Raw genomic sequence first — 19,344 nt, forward strand, 5'->3', positions numbered from 1 at the left:
CTTATTTTTACTGTTGCATTTTTATAAAATAGAGAAGAACCTGAAGAGATAAAGGAAGTTAAAAGAATCTATTCTCCCTATATCAGAGAACTCAAGCATATTATTTAAAACTTTTAATCATTTCTTCTCTTTTTCTCCTCTCCAATTTTGCTTGCTGCAAAGTGGTTCTTTTATTCTTTTCTTATTTTATTCATCTTGCAGCAGCATCTGCTTGCTTTCTTCTTTTTCCACTGATTTTTCAATGCAATTTTTGGTGCTGTATTCTTTTGACACCACTTCTAAATTTTTTCTTCTGTTCTCTTTTGTCCTCTATATTCCAAATATGACTTCCAAATATTTTGTCATGATGAATTGTTCAGAATGAAGAGGGTGATTGATTAAGAGCCTGCAGAACTGGGCAGAGGAGAGCTGCCAAGATATTCTTCACGTACAGAAGCATGTTGGAGCTACCTGGAGTGTCAGAAGCAAGAAACAGAGGGCCCTGCTAAGGCATGACCAAAAGGGGAAACCTATTAAAAGAATGATCTGGAGGAGTGTGCAACTGAAGAAAGTAGAGCCAGCCTGCCAGGTCAGTAGCTAATAGCCCATGGGTTTGCTACTAAGGAAATTAAAACTCTAGCTAATGAGAATGGTAGCCACCTACTGGGAATGAATTGAAGGCTTCCTATTAATTCCCCTCCCTGGGTCCTTTTGACAGAACAGTAAGAAAGTTATTTCCTATTTGTTTAATAGCAAAAGACTTGAAATGGAGGATAAAAAATGATAGAAGAGAAATTGGAGACATACTCTTATTTGGCTCCTTCGGAATATCCAAATAGGATGTTTTTCCCCCTCATTGAAACCGTAAATCAACACAGGTCACAGAAAGAGGAAGGTCAGTTAAAAAAAAAAAAAAAAAAAAAAAAAAAAGAGTTGGCCCAGATAAGTAGTATAGCCAAGATGACTCAGGACAGTCTCTAGGGGTTAGGGAGGGACTTTTGGTGTGGGACTTCGAATTAATAAATCCGCTATTAGCTTTGTGGAATTAGCAGGATTAGGCTATCTCTTTCAAGAACACTGGTTAAATGTCATGATTCCAGTAGATAAGGGGTCGCTAGTATGCACATCTTCTCTTTTTTCCTGCAGAAGTAAGAAGTCTGTTTAAGTCGCAGGTCACTGGGATAGCGATTGGAGGCCTCTGGACATCATTTGGTTCTGGAAAAGCATTTAGGGTCACTTTACTGACCCTAACTCCAACTACTGACCCTACTGTGGTTGTTTCTAATTTGACCCAAGTCTCTGCTAGCCGGTGAAGCGAAAGGAATCCGGGCTAGATGGGAGAAGACATACATACAGCAGGCTGATGGCATTTCGGAACCAAGACATGGGACGGGCAGGACACGAACTTGTCTCCCTGCACTTTGATACCAAGGTGGTCAGGGCGAGATCCGGCGGGGAACGTCCAGGAGACCGCGGCTGACAGCCCTGGCGCCACGGCCCGGCGCCCGGTCCACGGGCGGGGAGCAGGCGCGTGTGCGCGAGAGCGGCGGGCGCGGCGGGCGGAGGCGCAGGCGCGCTGCTCGCCTGTCTGCAGCCCGCGCCGAGCGCCGCGTCTCGGGGAGTTGATGGCAGCACCACGGTGCGGCCGCCCGGCCGAGCGCGCGGTGCAGCCACACGCCGCTGCCCGGGGAGCGCCCAAGATGTGGGGAGACCGGGGCGGCAGCGGCCGAAGCAGCGCCAGGGACGGGCGCACACAGCAGCCTCCGCTCGCCCGCCTGTCCTGACCTGCCTCGCTTGTCCCCAGAGAATGTCAGCCAAGTCCAAGGGGACCCCCTCCTCCTCCTCTCCAGCCGAAGGACCGCCGGCAGCCTCCAAAACCAAGGTGAAGGAACAGATCAAAATCATCGTGGAGGACCTGGAATTAGTCCTGGGCGACCTGAAGGACGTGGCCAAGGAACTCAAGGAGGTGAGAGGCGCGGGGAGGGGGAGGGAGTTCGGCACCCTTCGCTCCCCCGGGGTTCCCGGTCCCATTTTCGCCAGGGACTGCCACATTCGTAAACTCCTGGGAAACTACAGAAAGACGCCTGCACACTGACTTCCTTTGCTCTGGGGACTCTACTCCGGAGAAGAGTTGTTGTTGCACTTTCTTTTTTTAACCAGGAAGAAATCAACTAGTGTTTTAATCGATGGACCTGGGATGGTGGGAACGGCGAACGCACGCGTGTCTCTGTCTGTGTGTGCGATGACGGTGGAGGGGTCGACTGGGGGTGTGTCGGCGGAGGAAGACGTGAGCGGCCCGGCCAGAGCGTGCGAGATGCTTCCCTCCCGTCCTCTTGCTCCCCCGGAGTCCCTTGGCAGGTCCGCTCCCTGTCTGGCAGCCTCCCCGAGTCGGGGCTAAAGGGGGGCCGGGTTCTGGGCCCTGGGCCAGGCCAGGGAGGGCAGCCTCGGGGAGGCTTGGCTCAGGCTTCCCTCCCTGTCTCCTGAGCCCGCCGGGAGAAAGCGACTTGGGCTGCTGGCAGGAGAGCCAGCCTTGGGGGTATGGAGGGGGTCTGGGACTTTCTCACTTTCGCAGTTCCTGAGGCAGCCCCTTCTCTCCTACGGATGTCGCTCCCAGTAACTCCGGGCCTTCCCGCCACCCACCTCTCCTTCCTCCTTCCATCCTGTCCCCACTTGTCATTGAACCTGGGGGGCAGGGGCGCAGGCGAGTGTGTGTGGCGAGCGCGCGCGCCGGGGTCTTGCCACCCGCGCCCCGGCTGTTTGGAACTGAGACTGTTTTGGTTCTCACACCCTCCCCCATCCCACTTCTGTTCGCCCCGCCGTCCCCACCCCTCCATGATCCGATGGAAAGAAGCTGCGATGATGGTGTCAGGTCTGAGGCTGCGTAACCCACGCGGCTGCTCCGGGCGGGGGCGAGGCCCGGCTGGGAAGGGGTGGGGTCTCCCGCGACTCGAGCTGGCGCTGGTGGCGCCGTGCCACAGTCCCCGCGCCCTGTTCCCCTCCTGGACGGGCTCCTGGAGGGGTTCTCGGTCAGGGCTTCCGCAGCCCCAGTTGCGGGAGAGCTTAGACTGTAACTTCGAAGGTGGAGACCCCAGCGGGAAAGGAAGGGGTGGGGCGTAGTCTAGGTCCAAAATTGTAATCCTGTTTCTGAAGCCGAGGAGGAGGAGGAGATTGAGGGTTGTTTGGCTGACTGGCCTCTAGAGATTGACGTCCTGTATTCAATTTCCAATCCAAATTTGAGGAGAGTCCCCTAGTCCCCCACTCCTCCCCCTTTTTGCCTCTGTGAGCTAAACTACACACTTGTCACCAAATATAATTCTGTTAATACGGCCCATTCGTCGCTGGGGTTCAGTTTGCCAATGGCAAATGTCATTCCTGTAGTTTGTTTCACAGACAGAACGTAATTACTACTGAGGTCCTGAGACTGGCTGTGGATACAGATGCAGGGACAAAACTTGTCCGCGTTTTCAGGGCTTCTCTAGGATTATTGCTTCACAACTGGTTGACAGATGGAGGGGTTATGCCTTGAAATTCAAGTCTAAAGATGTTCGTTTCTTTGTTATTCTTTTATTTGACATCTTTGGCAGGCTGTGTTTTCATTTGAAACATTATGGCGTTTTAAGAAATGAACAAATGGGACATGTTCCTTTTGGCAAATTATGCTTTATAGTTGAGATTTCTAAGGTGGGGGATGTGTTAGACCTGCAGCAGCATAGTAAGGCATTTACTGTTTTTGTCAGGCTGGGGTTAAGAGAAAGGTAGTCAATCAAAATTCTGCGTCCATGGGCCATACTTCCTTACGTTATGATGTGTCAGTCCACTCACTATTTTTCGTGGGATAGATTACAAGAAACTGCATAGTCCTGGCGCTGCTTTGCATCATTATTCTATTGGAGAATAGAATAATGGACATTTGGAGACCAAATATATCTATAGTGAAACTTTTAACCTCCCTTTGGTTCTTGGTTAGAATCACAAAGGTGTAAATCAAGGAGTGTCTTGATCTCTCTCTCTCTCTGTCTTCATTTACTTGAGGATTTTTAAGGGGAAAAAGGTAGTGTATCAAAGGAATAAAAAAAGCATAGATAATGTATTAATACAACCAAGTAGATGAAGAGATCTAACAGATCTAGAGATAAAATTTTGACTTGATGTTTTGGAAACTTTGCTTAATTACCTGGGCTTGTTTGAGTAAAAATCTCACCATGAAACTCAATTTTATGAATGATAAATTATGTGATATGTTTGTTAATTACTTTTGTGTGGATATCATCATCCTAGGTTTGCACATGGAGATGTATATACTGTGGCTGAATCTCAAAACATTCAACTATGTAATATGAATGAGAGTTATTTTGAGCACAAAATATTTATAGGACGTGTTTAACCTATGACATCTTGCAGTTGTCCATCATTTGTCTTTATGAGATAATCCTGCATATGTGACTGAACATGTCTTTATGTGGTTTTGAATAAAGGGATAACACTTTGTTTACTAAAAAGCTTTTGGTCTCTATGCCCATGACTTATAAATATTGATATTAATTCATCAGTTGTTATATGCAATATTCTGATAGTTTATAATTAGTACACATTAACTGTTATATTTAGAATTCTAATTTCTTCATTGGCAGTGCTATGCTTTTAGACCATGATATATTTTGATATAAATTATCAGCAAGCTTTCATTAACTTAGAACAGAAATTAAAAATAAAGCAGTGGTTATAACTAGATCACTATGTCAGTTACCGTTTGTTTTTCCTTTCTATTTTTTTTTCAGTCTAATTAAAATGAAGTCTTTTGTTTTGAATACTCTGTCCATTAGTTTAGCATAAGCTTTCAGGGTTGGGGAACCTGTGGCCTTAAGGTGAAATGTGGCCTTCTGCGTCCTGAAGTGGGGCCTTTTGACTAAATCCGAATTTTACAGAACAAATCCTTTTATGAAAAGGGGTACAGCAGAGAAAGATGAAGCTTTTCTTGCCTCTTTAGTGCTTAAAAAAGAAGAATCTTGAAATCAGAAAGCTGCAGGATCCCCTCCCCTGCACGGTTTGAGGTTATTCTGAAATTGCTTTTCTTTGTAGAAGTTTCTGAACTTCAGTCATTTGAAAATTCAGGTAGTAGAGTAGATTCAAACATAATAGTAGCTACTTGAAACACTTTAATAAGCAGTAACAAAACTCCAGTCTGTCTAGAAAGAAGAATTGTTATTATAGGTGTCTTTTTTATGATTGTTTAGTTATAATTACTTGGCCAGTTATAATTGTATAGTATATTGGGGGAAGAGGAATAGGATTTCTAGAAAGTCTAAGGGAAGTTTTAGTCTGCCCTCAGAATTTAGTAAATTTCAAATAACTTGACTTTTCAGAAATAACATGAGTATTTTGGTCTTCTATACTACTATGGAAAAGCGTTAAATATAATTTAGTATATTTGTTCAGCACCGACCATGTTTCAAGTATTATGCCATGTTTTTATTGCTGCCAAGATGAATAAGTTGTAGTTTCTGGTCTCAGTGCATGAAAAAGGTTAGTTTGGGATGTATTTATCCTGTCTTTTAATATCATGGTATAAAAATGTATTATAGCCTTTAGTGGCCATTCTCACGATAGGCTTGGAAAAGAAAGCAGAATTGAGAATAAGAATGACTGTGTTGATTTATAAACCAATGTATGCTATGTACTTAGTATAATAGTATGGGAAACCTTTGATGAAGAAAGTAGAATCTTAAAAAGATGATAAGGTATGAATTTTAAGAAATTTACAATTTATTTAGGTTGTCATGATTAACATAAATGGATCAGTACCATATATAGGAGATCACATATCCAAATATGATAACGAAATATTGAAGATTTTCAAGAAGGGAAGTCCATTAGAGAAATGAAGAGTCAAAAAGGAAGATTTTGAATCACTTGTTATAATGTGGATAAGATTGGAAGAGGTAGACAGGAGAAGGAATTAATAGGAAATAGCTTTCAAATATAAGATCAATCCATACTGCTTTTTTATACACATTGAAAAAAGAAAAAAATATTGGTGAAACTCTAGAGTTATAGGGATAAAATTAACCATAACTGATAGAGCAGGTGTAATACTTTTTCACTAAGAAATGTAGAAACAAAGATTTTGCTTTTTATAAATAGTTCTTAAATAATCTGACATTGTTGGGTAGCAATTTGCCTTTTCTTTTATGATCTCACTGGTAAACTGTTTTGTATGAATTGTTAGTGTTAATAAGGGATCACAGATCTTATTGGTGGGAGTGACATTGAAATCTCTAATATTTTTATCTGGAAACAAAATTCATCGCTGCTTTAGCTGGATTGTCTTTTAGACTGATTTTAACCTTGAGCATTTTTTGTAGCGTTTCGTTTTATGATTTCAAGTAACATGACTACTGTATGAGTTGAATTATATGTATATATATATATGTAAATTTTTGTTTTTCGTTTTGGAGGGGCATAGTGAGTAGACATAACTCTTATGGAAGAACCAGTTAAAATGAGATGTTTTGTTAGTGCCCTAGAAGCAGTGAGTGATTGGACTCCATTGGTGAGAAGGTATGTCAGCACTGTAGCTGTAAACTGCAAAGCACTCATGGTTTTCCTTATAAATTCATAAACAGAAATAAGTTAAACTTAAGTTTAATTTTGAAAAATTTGACATCCTATAGGAAACAATCTTATTTTGGACAGATAAAAACAGAATTAACAATTATCTGCAAAATATATTTGCTTTTAAATGTTGTCTCCTTTTTAATGGCTTATCCACTCAAAGTTCCGTAGTTTATTGCTCTGGGAAATCCTACCAAGAAGTTTTTGGTTAACAAATTCATGCATATAAAACTCATTACTAGAACAAATTATAGAGAATAATCTCTGGAATATTTTCTGAGTTCTAAAGTTATGAATGAATGAAATTTAGTAATTCATTTAATTGTAGCAATAGCTGTGCTTTCACTCCTCTGTACAACAGTCTACCTCCTCAAATTGAGGTGTATTTACCAAATGCTAAAATATTTTAAAATTTTATTTTCTTTAAAATTTTAAAATGATGGGTTAGCATGTTACTAAAAGAGGAGAATGCTTCTGAGAACATATAGATAGCTAATAACCATCCCTCACTGTCTCTCTGTTTGCAATGAATTAAACCATTCAACACTTAGAGAATGAGATGATAAGAAATTCAAGCAGCCTTAAAGTAATAGGCAGTGTGTTTCAGGCAATAGTGAAGTAATAGATAATAAAACCAATATAATAGGTTTCATTGTTACCTGCATTATGTTTTTTTTACCCTTGCTTCTCTGAAGATTTCAGCTATATAAACCTAAATTAACCAAAAGAGATAGAAATGCAAATTTGAGCAAAACATATTTTCCCAAACTACAGAACCTGCTTTCTGTAGAGCTAGTTCATGAAAAATTTCATGGGAAATGTTTGAGAATTAGAGTGATAAAATTCCAATAGGTTACTGACTCAGTTATGATTGAAATGTGTATAACTGACCTCAAGCCACAAATGCAAGATCAGTAAACAACAAAGGATACTATTTTTTTAAAGAACAAATTTCTCTTTTTTCTGATTTCAGAAGTAATACAGCATGTCAATATTATATAAATTTTGGAAAAATCTAGGAAAATATAAAAGGAGAAAATAAAAATTATCTTTAATATTGCACAGAAATTAGCATGCTAAACATTTGCTATATTTCCTTTCAGTCATTTTGTATGCATATTTTAACATAGATGAAGTCATATAAAATTATGAATTATATATAATGATATTTTCCTGTTTCTTGAATAATATTAGATCATAACCGTTACATAGATTTGCAATAAGTTATTCCATACATCTCTTAATGTTGAGTATTATGTTTATTTCCAATATTTTATGCTTACTATATATCACTAGAAAGAACAGCTTTGGCACTAAAAATAGCTAACACAGATAGCTCTTACTCTCTACCAGGTACTCTTCTAAGTGCGTTTATTTATATTAAATCATCTAATTCTCAAAACAGATAGATCAGGAAGTTATTTTTATTCCCCATTTTACAGATAAGAAAACTGAGGCTAGAGAGATTAAGTCACTTGCTTAAGATCACTTGGCTTATAAGTGAAGTAAGTGATACTTCATTGCCAGATAGTTTGGTGTCAGAGCCCAGGCATTTAACCACGAAGTTCTATAATAATCCTGTTTCTTAATTTTTTTTTTTTGCATTTTCTTAGAAGTCAAGGATATGAAAGCTTTAAGTTCTTGATCCATATTGCCAAACGGTCTTCCAGAGTGTGTTCACAAATTTTTACTCACAGCAGCAGTATATGTGTGGATACTGTTTCTTAAATTTGGAGTGAAGTTAATAAGCCATTCATTTAAGGCTTGCTGTGTAGTTTATTATCTTCATGGCAACAGTCATTGTTTTTAGGGGTTGCACTTAATTTCAGGCAAAAGTGTTGAGGCAAAATTAATAGCGAGTAAATTAGACCTTGCAATTTAAGTTTTGCAAATAAATGAGTGCTGTAGTGAATTACCTTTAACTTATTCAACAGAAATGTTGTTAAGAATATTACATATCTTTTTAATATGGCTTAGAAAATAAAGGAACAACTAATATGGGTGCTTGCTGATATCTAGCATTACATAGTTATTTCGAATGAATAAAAATAATTTAGGAAATATTCTTTTGTTGCTATCAAATTGCCTTAGAAAGGAGGCATTATCCTTAAGTTTTCTGAGATGTTTAGGATTTGACAGTTGTTTTACTTTCTATTATGACTGATGAATTAGAGAATCTTGTTGAATTCTTTACCAGGCACAAAATTGTTCAACTGGATAATGATTTCGTATGTATTTTGTAATTAGATTTCTTACATTAATTTTAGTGCTATTGATTATAAGCCATTCTCTCTCCCCCAGTTATAAGGGGTATGAGAAACAGCCTTATTCTAAAATTCTGTTTTCTTTTCCAGTATAGTAGGAATAGAGATGTTTTCATTATATCGAAAGTTTGTTCACTAGGAAGAACTGCTCTAAATTAAGTTTCCCATAGGACCCAGGAACCCAAAGTCAGCAGTGTTTCAGCTCTAACCAAGAGCCAGAAAGTAACATTAACTGAAATGAGAAAATAAAGACATATCTAATTAATGTCCAAATAAAAGTAGACTTACAAAGTGGCCCCTGTTAACTCAGGACAAATGTTGTTTTACCTATATTTTTCTTTTTGAGAATGGAAAGACATGAAAATTCCAAAGGAATTAAACTCCCAGACCTCACTTTCAGGCAAGAAATATTAATATTGTTAGGATGAAATTTATATTCATGATCCTTGTTTTCCCTCCTTCTACTTTGCAAATACTACTTCAGTTTGGTGTTTGAGATAAATTTGTACTTGTAGAATAACTGAAGTGAGTCAAATTACATACCTATGCCCAATGAGTCAGTTATTACAGTGTTTGGCACACTATAAATAGACTTCCAACTACAGATAACATATGTCATACTTGTCTGGAAAAAGCATATTTGATAATTTCTAACAGGTTTTCTTCTCTGGTACCACAAAAAAGGTAACATATATGTTGGTGTGTATTTGCCACTTTCATGATATCACATCTTATTTCAAGATTTTAATCTGTATATTTATGTGACAGAAAAATACCAGGTTAAAAAATTCAGTGAAATCAATTGTGTTCTGGTGTCAGTAGTTCTTAATTTTTTCTCTATTATCACAGACCCCTTTGAAAGAATGAAAAATGTTGGGGATATTTCTTCTGGAATAAAAGCTCATAGAAACATAAATTTCTGTATATGATCAGAGAATTTTGGATGACTGAGAAAGACTGAGGTAAAGAGATGAAACCAGTGATTAATTGACCTTTAAAAACAAAATTAGCTGGTTATTTGAGTTCTAGCTCCATAATTTTCAGGATTAAAATTCCTGGCTCTACAAAAAGGAAAAAAAGAAATACTGATGGCTGTAATCTGATGTTTTTTTTATTCCAGGGAGCTAATGGGTGGTTTATCAATAATTTACTTCTCTTAGAAAGGTCCTGGTGGATGTAATGTCAAAGTGAAAAATATATATATTTATAATTTACTACTCTCCAAAAACTGTAGAATGCTCACATGCCTAAAGGTTAACTCCCTCATTTTATTTCTTATGATGTGAGCCAGAATATGTCACTAGATAGATGGACAAAATGTTTTCACAGCTCATTATAAATTAAGCATATTCTCTTCTTAAAACTGATCCCAGAACAGCATTATTATTTGTTTTATTATTTTCTTGTGTGACATTAATTCATAAATTATGAAAGATATATTGAATTCTCGATATGTGTAACTCACTGTGCTGAAGACTGGAAAAGATGCAAAGTGAAGACGAACCTCCCCTTGAATAACATCACCTCCGATAGGGTGAATGGCACCTCTCGTAGGCGGCTTCAGAGTTGAAGCAGTGTAGGATGTGTAAAGACCATACTAAAGTGCATGTAGAATGCAAAGATGGAAGAAGCATTCACCTTACTTTACATTTTAATTGATTTTTCTCTGAGTTAATGAATTCTAAACTTTGCTTAACAAGATGTGTAGTAACTCCTGTAATGATACATCATAGTTCTGGGATGTGAGGGCAGAACTTTCAAACTCATACATATGTCGCTTTGTTATTCTACATTAGAACATTATTCTTAGGGATTATGTTAACATACTCTAAATTAAATTTCAACACGTATTACTAAGGCCAGAAGCTACCTTTATGAAGCAAGTCTTTCCCAGTGAGAAGCTCCGTTGCCAAAGAGACATGAATGCATTTGAAAACAAACTGAAATCAGTTACTGTTCTTTTGAAAATATGTTAAAATAAATCATTGATGATTTACATATGTGTGACAATCAAGCTTTTATAGGTATCTGATTTCTACATTTTAAACTAATTTGAATAAGACATGAAAAATTATGAGAGAATTACTGAAAATGGTAACCAGGTAACTATGTTCTGTTTACTTTTATTGTCGATGATAACGGTAACACTATATAGGTCAACTATCATTAATTGAAAATAACTTTGTAATTTTAAAGCCTAAATATCAGACATATATTTAGGTCTATTCAATTGCATGCAGAAGAAAGTTTTTGATTATCTTTTTATTGAACAGATCAATGTCTTTGATAAATTTTTGGAAATTGTGTGTGTGTGTGTATATATATATATGTAATTTTTAAACAATAGAATTTGAGGCTATGATGCTTAGTAAGATAGCACAGTATAAATGGGTAAGATCTCACACTCTGAAGCCAGGCTGCTTTGTTTCAAATTGTTCTGCTGTTTAATATTGGACACATTATTTAACATCTCTCTGCCTTTATTTCCTCCTTAAAATGGCAATAGTGATAATGCTACCTACAATATAGGCTGGTTTTAAAGATTAAATGAGTTATACATAAAGCATTTAGAACAGTTCCTATGTATAGAGCAAGCACTGTATGTGTATTTGTCAATATTGTTATTATTTGAATTTGTCTGAGCACCTTTCTTCAACAAATAGTTGTTTAACCCCTACTATATGCCAGGCACTGTTCTAGTTGCTGGGGATATACTGGTGAACAAAACAGACAAGCTTTCTTTATGGGTGGGGAGGGCATGGGGAAGACAGGCCAATAGAATAAGTGCTGAATTATATTAAATATTAGAAGGTGACAAGTTCTATGAAATAATAGATTATGATGAGATAAACAATGATGGGGAGGACGTGCAATTTTAAACAGGTGATCCAGACTAAGCCTCTCTGAGAAAGTGGCATGGCAGCACTAGGGGAGCATGCCACGTGGAAATCTAGGGGGGCACTTTCCCAAGGGGAGAGAACAGCAGTCCAAGGGCCTTACAGTGGGCAGGTGTCCCATGCCTCTATGGAAGAGCAAGGAGGCAAGTGTGGCAGGAGGGGAGGAACAGGGGAAAGAGTGGTGGTGATAGGTCAGATGGTCATGGGGGACATGTCTAAGGATTTTGACTCTTACTTAGGATAAAAATGGGGATTTGTAGGGTTTTGAGCAGAGGAGTGACTGGATCTTACCTACATCCGTCCTTTCTTTTTACCTTTAACTTTTAGCTCAGGGTTTCTCAAACTCGGCACTGTTGACATTCTGTGTTGATAATTCTTTGTTGTGGGGAACCATCTTGTGCATTGTAGGGTGGTTAACAGCATCTCTGATCTCCACCAACTATTAATAGATGCCAGCAGCTACCAAAAATGTCAGTGTGACAGCCCTAAGTGTCTTTTGACACTGACAAATGCCCCTGGGGGGGGGGGAGGAGAATCACCTCTGTTGAAAATTAGCTCTTTCCTCGTATTCCATGTTACTTCATGTTGCTTCCTCTACCCACCTTTTTCTTTCCTGTGCTTATCCATCTAGCAGTGGGACTTTATGTTTCTTTCATGTCTTGTATCCACTATCATTTAAAAAAATACCATTATCTGTATTTTTCTTTACATTTACTTGATTCTTTTTTCCTTCCTTCAATCTATTTTAAAATATACCTTCCCATTTCCATCTACCACTTCCTTGTTTTTTATTTTTCACAATGAAATTTTTAAAAAGTTAAAAATTTTCAAGAGATTTGGGTACTTATGTGTATTGTAGGATTTGGGGAAAAGAAGAGAAACTCAGAAGGGATGATAGGAATAGCCAAGGCCGAGCTGCTTGTCTTCTTGCCAGTTAGTTCGTGAGTGAGGTCAGTGAATGCAAAGTGAATACGACCCTCCCCTTGAATAACATCACCTTGACTGGAAGGAAGACCTTTCATCTCATCCATCAATTGGTCCTATGCTTCTCCTGCCTCTTCCATTTCTGCAGACATAGGAGAGGTTAGAATGGTGTCACTGCTCTTTGCTACGGCACAAATTAGAGAAGGAATGCAGTGATGGCGATGCCGATGGCATCCGGTAAGTGCTCACTGTTTACTAGGCACTGTTCCGACTTCACTCATCTGTCCTCACAGTCAGCATTTGTGGTTCCTACAGTTATTTTATAGACTAGGAAGCAGGGGCAGAGAGGTTAACTAACACAAAGAGCAAGCGATGGAGTTGAACTCTTGATGTTTCTCCCTTTAAACCTTTATCCATAACCAGCTCCCCATTCCTGTCAGCAACACAATCACTCTGCTGTTTTTCAGGCTTTTAACTTCAGCATAATCTCCTTTTTCTCTTTCTCATCCTCTGCCTCCTGTGCATCATCTGTCTCCTTTTCTTTTCCTGCCTTTCTGTCTTTCTCCTCTTCTCTCTCTCTTCCTTTTTTCTCCTCCCTTTATTTCTTCAGCTTCCTCATCTACTTCTTTGAAATGCTTCCAGATCTTATTCATGCATTAAAAAACTCCTTTGAATGCCTACTCTATGCAGGATACTGGGCTTGTCCGTAGAGACAAAATAGTCAGCAAAACATGTGGCCCCTGCCGTCTTGAAACTTAACATTCTAGTAGGGAGACATTATTCAAATAATAATAGAAGTAATATTTGTTGAGGGGTTTTAAGAGTTATGAAAGAAAAGTGCATGATGCAAAAAGAGCATAAAATCATTTATAAGTCTTGTCGATTCTTGCTGAGCAGAGGATTTCCACTGGCTGCCTTCTCTCCATTGCCACCTCACTAATCCCTATGCTGTTAATTTCGTGGATGATGTTTTAATAGGCCTAAAGCTAATCTCTCTGCCTTTTGTTTTTCTGTGCCAATTCATTCTCTGAACACTGCCGGATTAATCTAATGCACCCCTTCCTTCAGGCCACACCCCTGCTTAAAAGATCGTACACTATCTCCTATTACGTAAAATGTCAAATGACCAAACCCAGCCTTCCAGCCTGACATTCAGGATCTCATCTGTCCCATTTGGCCTTATCTCTGTCTTCTCTTCATTGAGTAACACAGAGAACATCCCAGACTATCTTGATACCACCTCAATATTTTAATCAATTTGATATCTGTACCCCTCATGTTTATAGTCACCATGCCACTATCTTGCATTTGCTTACATTGCTTCACAATTGTTCCCTGTTTGTGCGTTTTCTTTTTTAAGCACTAGTAACCTTTCTCTGTTGGTTACTAATTATGTAACCTTCAATTCAACAGTTTTAAAGTCTCACTCTTATTTAATGAGGAACTTGAACTTGAGGATCCAATTCCAAGCAGCACTTACTAAGGATACTGAGGACTCACACTTGAGTGTGAAAGCCTATTTTTTATTTACTCAAGAAAATCGCTAATAATCCTCTCCTATCTCTTATGCCAATAATTTTTTCACTCTACCCTAGATGATTCCTATCAATATACAGATGACAACAAATATAATAATAAAATCCTTTCTTGACCCCACTCCCCCTGAAAGTTATCATACCATTTCTTAGCTCTCCTTTGCAAAAAACTTAAAATTCATTTTCTCTATATTTGCTATCGCCTATTTTCTCCTGTTTTTTTCTTAACCCACTCAAATCAGATCCGTACTCTCACTAGTATACCAAAACTGCCTCTATCAAGGTTGTCAGTGACTCCATCTTATTTATTTAATCCAATAGTCAATTTTTGGACCTAATATTATGTAATCTAGAAGCAGCATTTGACAGCCTCTTTAAAAATCTTTCCTCATTTCACTGGAAGAACACTATACTTTTTCATCTCACTGATGTTTCTTTCTCTGTTACTCACCTTCACTATTCCTTCTCTGGAATATCTTAACCCAAATTTTTATTCTTTTTTTTAAAATTTACTCTTCTTCTTGATATTTTTATTCAATCTTATGGATAAATTCCACTGGGCCCATGACTCCCAAATTCGTATTTCCAGTCCAGACCTTTTTTCTGAACTTGTATAGCCAGGGCTCCATTCCACATCTCTATAGCTGTCTACGAGACATCTTCATTTTTCCATGTCCCAAGCTGAACCATGATCTCCTCCCTCCCCCAAAACCTAAAGCTGTGCAGTCTTTCCCATGTCAGTGATGGCATTTCCATCCTTTGGGCCTTGGAGTCATTACTTACTCCTCTTTCTCTCGTGATTTATATCCAATTCATCAGAAAGCCTGGCTGGGTCCATCTTTAAAATGTTTCCAGAATCTGACCAATTTTTATCTTCACCACTGCTACCACCCTGGCCCACGCCAACATCCTCTCTCACTTGGATTGCTACAACAGCCTCCTGGCTATCCTCCTTCTCCTTTGCTCCCTTAAGCGTTTTCTCAGGTCATCAGTCAGATTAAAGTTAGATCACATCTCTTTTTGGAACCCTGTAGCAGTTTCTCATTTTACTCAAAGTCAAAGTGCTTACAGTGGCTACAAAGTCTTTCCAGGGATTTTCCTCCCTTCTCTGTCACTGCTCTGACCTTCCCTCTTATTTACTACTTTCTCTCTGGCTCACCTTCCTTCAGCCTCAGTAGCAATAATCTTGCTGTTCCAGGAACAAATGTGTTGTACACATTTTCAGTTAGGCATGAGCTCATTCTTTTACCTCATTCAGGTTTTTCTGAAGTGTCACCGCGCTGCAGCCTGTTCAAGCAGCTCCATAGGTCGTTACATGCTCTGGTATTCCCTATCCTTCTTTCCTTGTTTATCTTTTCTCTACACCTTTTCAGCTTTTGATATGCTGTTTATTATGGTTTGTTTTCTGCCTCTAGGATGTCAGATCCTGAGGGTCAGTGACCTGTTTGATTCCCTTATGTATCTCAAATTCCTAGAGCTGTGGCTGACATGTAGTAGATGTTCATTAAATGAATTAATAAATCAATAAATTACTGGATCACTTCCAACTCTAAACTTGCGCTTCAAAAGTTCTCAAGGATCAAAACTATCACCTTTTACTTTCCACTGAAGCCCACTACTTGCAAAGAAAGAACATGCTTATTAACTCTGTGTGGATTCTTTATCTTCCTGCCTATTTATTACACGTGGTGGTGGATTGTGAGTCGGCTGGAGGGAGCTCTTGTTTCACCAATTTTGATTCCATAATCTAGTACTGTCATTAAACCCATCCCTTCAACTTAACCCACATTCTTATTTTTTGAAATGGACAGAGGATCTCTCAGTAATAGCTGGTGAATGCTTTCTGTGTGTCAGACAGACTTCTGAGTTTTTAAAAAATACTAACTCATCAAGTCCTCTCCCTTCTCATCTCTCAACCAGGGTTCCCAAATTGTCCCTCCCACATAGAAATTCTGGAAACATTCTGTCTATATAAACCCTAAATGTGGCCTGGAATGTCAGGGTTTCACCTTGAGACAGAAGTCTGGCTCTGATTTGGGAGTGTTCATTATTCCCTTAGGCCCAGGCATGCCATTTCAAACTCTTTGAATTATTTAGAATTATATCTTCTGAATCAGATATAATTCTACATGCTTCTAATAGAATATGTAAAATAAAATGGAGAGAGAGTATGTCTACTTTTTACAGCATTCTCTATGTTTTTCTGTTTCTTGAATATCATGCATTTTTCTTGCCATTAGTCATTACAAATTTTAAATTAACTGGAAAATGACATTTAAAAAGGGATATTGGATACTGTTTAAGTAAGTTTTAAGCATTCCACTTATGTCCGTAAGAAACAGGCAAGCAGTTTGGTAAGACCTGAAATTATGTAAAACACTGAGGAACTTGGTAATATCAATGTGTGGCTTCCTTTTCTTCTTTCTTTTCTATACTCCCTCTAGTGTCCAAAAATATGAGTGCTTATAATTAGCCTATTAGATATTAAAACACTAGAGACATTGATGCAGAAAATAGGGCTTTCTTAATCTAACATTATTTTGTTTTACTCAGATTATATTATTAAGTTAGCGAACTTTCAACATATGGTATGAAAAACACATACTCTCTCCCCTTACCTGTGGGGATCCAGTTATGCCTGGCCTTTTCACATGTATGTTTTTAGTCTGTCCATTTCAGTCAGGAAGACCACTGGACTTCTGTGTTTAAAGACCATATTATGTTGCACACTGTTCCTCGCTTTTTATAACTGAAGTCTAGGTTTTAGTTGTGCAATTTGAATATGAACAGAAACCTTCCCACATGCTAAATATATGCAAAGCGTAAGTCATTATAAACTGTAATAACTAGAGGATTATCTCTGGACATAGAAATTAAAACATTTAATGACATCATTTTGTTTAATTTATTGAAATGTTATTTAAATATATTGGTTTCAAGCTACCTTAGGTAATAACCAAGATATCACTTGGAATCACAAAGAGTAGAAAAAAAATACATATTGTTGTCATTTAATATAGAATATTAATAATTGCTAATATGTGTAAAAATGAAGATAATTTTATGTTATACAATTAAATAAATTCTTGATATTTACTTATTTTTAAAAATCATAGACTAGAGTTTGAATTTAAGTTTTCTAAACTGACATATAATATTACTTATTTTTTTCAATATCCTATAGCTTTTAAAACAAAATTTATTTTTAACTATTATGGGCACATAATAGTTGCATATATTTATGAGGCATATGTGATGTTTTGATGTAGGAATACAAAGTGTAATAATCAAGTCAGGATAATTGGGCTGCCCATCACCCCGGGCATTTATTGTACCTTTGTGTTAGGAACGTCCCAATTCCTCTTTTCGTTATTGAAAGTATACCATAACTTACTGTTGACTATAGTTACTGTATTGTGCTATAAAATATTGTTCGTTCTGTCGAACTATATTTTTGCAGCCATTAACTATCCCTACTTTATTCCCTCCTCCCCGCTACCCTTCCCAGCCTCTAGTAACCATCATTCTACTCCTATAGTTTTTAAACCACTTTGGTGCCTACTATTCCAGTTGCTCATCATTAGATGAAGTAAAAAAAAAAAAAAAATAGAAAGAATGAACTACTTTCAATAACTTTCTGAGGCATTATTATCTAAGCTCTATTCACTCCCTGGAAGTACTTTATGTTATAATGATTAATTCATTTAAAAATGGAATTCAAAACTAAACATTCACCCTGTAACATTTTTTTCAGGAAGATTTATATTCAGCACTTAAACCTTATTCATAACAGGTTGTATTGCATGCCCTTGGGGAAACTTACATTTGTTGATATACAGAATAATATGGCACAGCATGCATGTTTGTGATTGTTTCATTAATCATAGACAGTACGCACCAAAATGCTGGAGAGTTTAACATCTGCTTCCTAATGTTACTAATAGCCGTAATGTCTAATGAATTCCATTACTTACCAACAGCTTCTGAGTTACAGAATTCAGGTAACCTGATGTATACTTTGCATTGAATACTGGGTTAGCCAATAGCACTGCTAGGATTTTTTTTTTTGGAGGGGGGATAGTTATCAAGATACTATTCAAGAGAATTTTTATTTATAATGTTTTCTTTTTGTCATTCTACTAAAAAGTGAAGTCCCATTTTTTTTTTATGCTGACAATTTAGTGTTTCCTAAATGGAGTTAGCTACTGTAGTGTACAGCTTAGCTATTGCTTAGATTTGAAATGTTTCTAAACATATTATGTTCTTGTTGGTTCCTGATAATGTGTCTTCTCTCCTCAGAAAAACTGGTGAAGAAAAGGGGATTTAATGAAAAAGCACTGACACCTGAACAGAGTTTAGAAAGATAGGAAAAACAGGCCAAGGGCTATCATTGAAAGGAAATATATAAATAAGTGTGTTTTGTATATACAGTTAGGACACTATTGTTATAATATTAGGAAACCTGAATATAGGCCTTCTTTTACGGAGTTGATGCAAGATGATGATTGTCTTATATTGTGAGGAAAGCTAAACTGATAAGTATTTTGTATTCAGAAATGATTTCCCATACAATTATAATATAAAATATTCCTGTTTTGCTCTATACTAACAGTAAATATATGAGATCTGATTCAATTCATGTCTTCAGAATTCTAAACCACACAGTATAGTACTCATCAACTTAACATCAACCTGAAGTATTTTTTAATGGTAAAGTATGAAGCAAGCAACAGTTTGGCTGATCTAATTCCCTTTGATATTTGTTGATTTTCAAATTAAACACACCAACATTTAAAAATGTATCATTACTGATATTGGTTCCATTATTAGTATAGGAAAGGAATTTAGTATACATGCATGCAGTATAAAATTGTTGTGGAAGTCTTTGGAAGAGCTTTAGTTTTATGAAAAGTAAAGATAAAAATAATAATGTATTATATTAACATCTTTACTCCAAATTATAGAAAACACATTACATTTATCAGTATAGATGGAGTGTGATATATTAACGTGGCTACAAGTTTAATTTAAAAATAAGATGTTTCTGTGAATTGAAGAGAAGTTTCCTAATAAAAGTGATGCTTCATGTACAGTATCATAAAAAGACAATTTGGTTAGTGATAAAGAAAATTT

General features: G+C 37.5%; 1 protein-coding gene across 1 annotated transcript in view; it reads left to right on the forward strand.

The window, feature by feature from the left end:
• Window positions 1-1,559: 1,559 nt before the first annotated feature.
• The window catches only part of PRR16 (proline rich 16), a 248,405-nt gene continuing 230,620 nt past the window's right edge, over window positions 1,560-19,344 (forward strand). The window contains exon 1 of the mRNA XM_012659559.1: window positions 1,560-1,945. Coding sequence (XP_012515013.1) covers window positions 1,787-1,945 — 159 coding nt within the window. The 5' untranslated portion in view covers window positions 1,560-1,786. The remainder of the gene's footprint in view (window positions 1,946-19,344) is intronic.

The sequence above is a fragment of the Propithecus coquereli genome, unplaced genomic scaffold (genome assembly GCF_000956105.1).
Source record: "Propithecus coquereli isolate 6110/MARCELLA unplaced genomic scaffold, Pcoq_1.0 Scaffold62, whole genome shotgun sequence".
Lineage (NCBI taxonomy): Eukaryota > Metazoa > Chordata > Mammalia > Primates > Indriidae > Propithecus > Propithecus coquereli.